We start from the raw sequence: 3,277 nt of genomic DNA, 5'->3' as shown, positions 1-3,277 counted from the left end.
TATACTTTCAAAAAATTTATAATTCGGTAAGTCCATGTATAGATTTGAGATGATCCAGGTAAAATTCTAAGAGAAAAACACACAAACAATGATGACAATAAAATAACCAATAATATTTAGTTACTTTGTATTTAAGATAAATTGTACTATTAATCTATTATACACTAGGACGAAAATTAAAAAATTGCTCAAAACAAGAATGTGTTTAAATTTGTTGTTTGAATAAAATGTATTTAATTTTTTTTTTTTTTTTTATAAATGTTGTGAAGTTCATTATTGTGGATATATAAAGAAAAATGGTGAAACAGATATTGATAAAAAGAAAATTTGTATATATTTCCATCTCCTTTTTCTGACTAACCGCACCCCATTATAATAATGCCAAGAATCAAAGAGAAGAAACTTTGTGCGTCCCACGAATCTCATCCACTCGCGAGAAAAACTAAACACACATATAGATATAGACATATACGTATACATACACAGAGAGAGAAAGAAAGAGTGAGACAAATTTGCAAATTTCAGAGAGAGAGAGAGAGAGATTTACCTGGTAGCTTCAAATCATTTTTTTGTCTTGAGAAATCAAATTCATGTTGATGCTTCAACCAAATCTCAGCTGTTTATGCTAAAATCTTGAAGAACCAAAAGGGAAAATGTGGGAATAAAGTTTTCGAATTGGGATATTCGTTTCAAGCCCTAACCCTAGTTCTTACCTCCAGCAAATCTAAGTGATACCTTCATTGCCATTGAAGAAAAGGATACGCAGCTGGTGGAAGACGCGAAACCTCTCAAGAATGAGATTATCAAAATGAGGTTCAACTCCCATTCGAATTCAGACACCCCCCCTTCTGAACCTGACGAAACCCTAACAACCCCAGATAAAAATAGTCCCGTTTCGTCAAAACCAGATTTCACCTCTCCGCTTTCCGACCAGATACTGATTAGCATCCTCTCCAATCTCACAAAATCACAACAAATTTCAAGTTGTTTAGTTTGTAAACGGTGGTTGCGTATTAGCGGTGGTTTAGTGAAATCCTTGAGATTATTAGATTGGGATTTTCTTGATTCCGGTAGACTCGCCCATCGTTTTCCCAATCTTCTTGATGTTGATATCGTTCAAGCTTGCATAGTATCCCCTCGTAATTCGGGTATTTGTTTCAGTAATAAATTTGTGTCTATTCATGTTAATTCCTTCATATCAGATTCCGGGTTTATTTGGAAACCTGATTTTTTGAGTCCTAATTTGATCGATAGAGGTATTCAGATTCTTGCTCAAGGCTGCCCTAATTTACGAAGGCTTGTCTTACTTGGTGCAACCAAAGAAGGGTTAGCATCTATTGCAAATGAATGTTTAGCTTTACAGGAACTAGAGCTATGTTCCATTACAGACATGGATTTAAAAGGACTTGCAGGTTTTAGAAACCTACAGATCCTAAAACTGATAGGCTCTGTTGATGGGTTATATGATTCAGTGATTTCAGACATCGGGTTAACCATTTTGGCTCAAGTATGTCCAAGATTACTGAAACTTGAACTTGTTGGTTGTGAAGGGAGTTACGATGGAATCAAAGCTATTGGTCAATGTTGTCAAATGATGGAAGAATTGACTCTTTCTGATCATAGATTGGAAGGTGGGTGGTTAGCAGCATTGTCATATTGCACAAATTTGAAGACTTTGAAGTTTCAATCTTGCAAATTCATTGATCCAAATCCAGGGCCTGATGTTCATTTAGGTTCTTGTCCTACCCTTGAAGAATTACATTTACAGAGGTGTCAATTGAGAGATAAACAAGGTTTAGGAGCTTTGTTTTTGGTGTGTGAAGCTGTTAGGGAACTTGTTTTTGAAGATTGTTGGGGATTGGATAACAACACATTCTCTACTGCAACTATTTGCAGGTGTTTTTTTTTTTCTCTTCACTTTCTTTTAACAATTTTGTATTTACTTCTCTTATCTACTCATTTCCATGAATTAGAATTTAGAAGTTATATGTTTTGTTTGGTGAATTACACATGAATGATTTTAATAATCAATATATATATGAGTGAGTGTGTTTTTTTTTTTTGACATGTATGTAGGAGAGTGATGTCTCTATCTTTGGAAGGATGCTCGTTACTTACAATGGACGGATTTGACCCTGTAGTTGATTCATGGAAAGAGCTTAAGCGACTTAAAGTAGTTTCTTGTAACAACATAAAAGACAGTGCCATGTCACCAGAATTAGCGACACTTTTTTCTCTTCTTAAAGAGTTGAAATGGCGCCCTGATTCAAAGTCTATTCTCTCATCAGGTCTTCATGGCACTGGAATATGGCAGAAAGGTGGAAGAAGCTTCAAGATCTAACTCTCTTTTTTTCTTTTTTCCTTTTTTTTTTTTTAAATAGTTAGGAGGATTGTCACTTTACAAGTTTAGAAAAAGCGGCTCTGTTTTTATCTTCAACAGGAGAGTATACTTGCTCTAGTTTTTTCTCATAAAAAAAAAAAATTAGTCTTAGGATTTAGAGAACAAGTGTATCACAAGTCACTATTATTCGTTCCTTTTTTCTTTTTATTAATTTTTCTTCCACATATAAAGTGTTGTTAGGCTTTATTTGTTTCACTGGACTGGATAAGTTGTCTAACGATTGAAAAAAACTACATATTATTAAAGAGGTAATAATAAGAAATTACATATTTTGGTTCCTAGGTATATAATTGATTTTTTCAGTTTTGGTCCTTTAATGAGGATTGTAAAGGTTTAGCAAACTGGGTTAGTTAATGCAAAGATGATGAAAGTCAGGTGCTGTATTTGGAAGCATAAGCTGTTGAGGACTGAAAGTGACTAAAAGATTTTTAATTTCTTTTTCAAAATATAAATTTTCCATTTCTTTTAACATGTGCTTTTTATTAATAGATTTTTATTTTATTTCATTCTTTTTGTAAAAAAAGATTAATGTTCTTCGACGATAGCAAAGGGTCGAGATCAAATTTGGAAGGTTAGTTTTAATCTTGATTATGATTTGTTTCTATCTAATTGGTGTTGATGTCAATTTTGTTGGTGTGTATCAATCAGCATAAAGTTTATGGATGATCATTTTTTAAGTAATTTGTTCGTGTGTACGAAATTAATGAATTCTAAAAACTTTATATATCAACCTTTCTTATTCTTGGTTCCTATATGTCATTTGGTTGCTATAAAGATTTTCAATTACCTATAACAATTTAATCTATCGGTTAAACTAACGCTTTTTTTAATCCATCAATTACAAGTTTCACACTATAAAATTGTTGATTTCTTTGT

The 3,277-nt window shown here is 32.7% G+C and overlaps 1 protein-coding gene across 1 annotated transcript; it reads left to right on the top strand.

The window, feature by feature from the left end:
• The first annotated feature begins 420 nt into the window (after positions 1 to 420).
• LOC145062308 (F-box protein At5g07670-like) lies at positions 421 to 2,571 on the top strand. Its single transcript, XM_079009925.1, has 2 exons — positions 421 to 1,896; positions 2,077 to 2,571. The coding sequence occupies exons 1-2, from the start codon at positions 809 to 811 to the stop codon at positions 2,339 to 2,341; spliced, it is 1,353 nt and encodes a 450-aa protein (XP_078866051.1). The 5' UTR covers positions 421 to 808; the 3' UTR covers positions 2,342 to 2,571.
• Positions 2,572 to 3,277: the final 706 nt, after the last annotated feature.

This window comes from Lactuca serriola, chromosome 7 (assembly GCF_051521515.1).
Source record: "Lactuca serriola cultivar US96UC23 chromosome 7, Lser_US96UC23_V15, whole genome shotgun sequence".
Lineage (NCBI taxonomy): Eukaryota > Viridiplantae > Streptophyta > Magnoliopsida > Asterales > Asteraceae > Lactuca > Lactuca serriola.
The sequence above is the reverse complement of the archived record's forward strand: the minus strand, read 5'-3'. Positions and strand labels throughout refer to the sequence as shown.

Bases quoted from the DNA above. Each gene is read 5' to 3' on its own strand.
- LOC145062308 (XM_079009925.1), top strand. From the start codon at position 809: ATGAGGTTCAACTCCCATTCGAATTCAGACACCCCCCCTTCTGAACCT. The intron at 1,897-2,076 runs GTGTTTTTTTTT...ACATGTATGTAG, and splicing joins TCTACTGCAACTATTTGCAG to GAGAGTGATGTCTCTATCTT.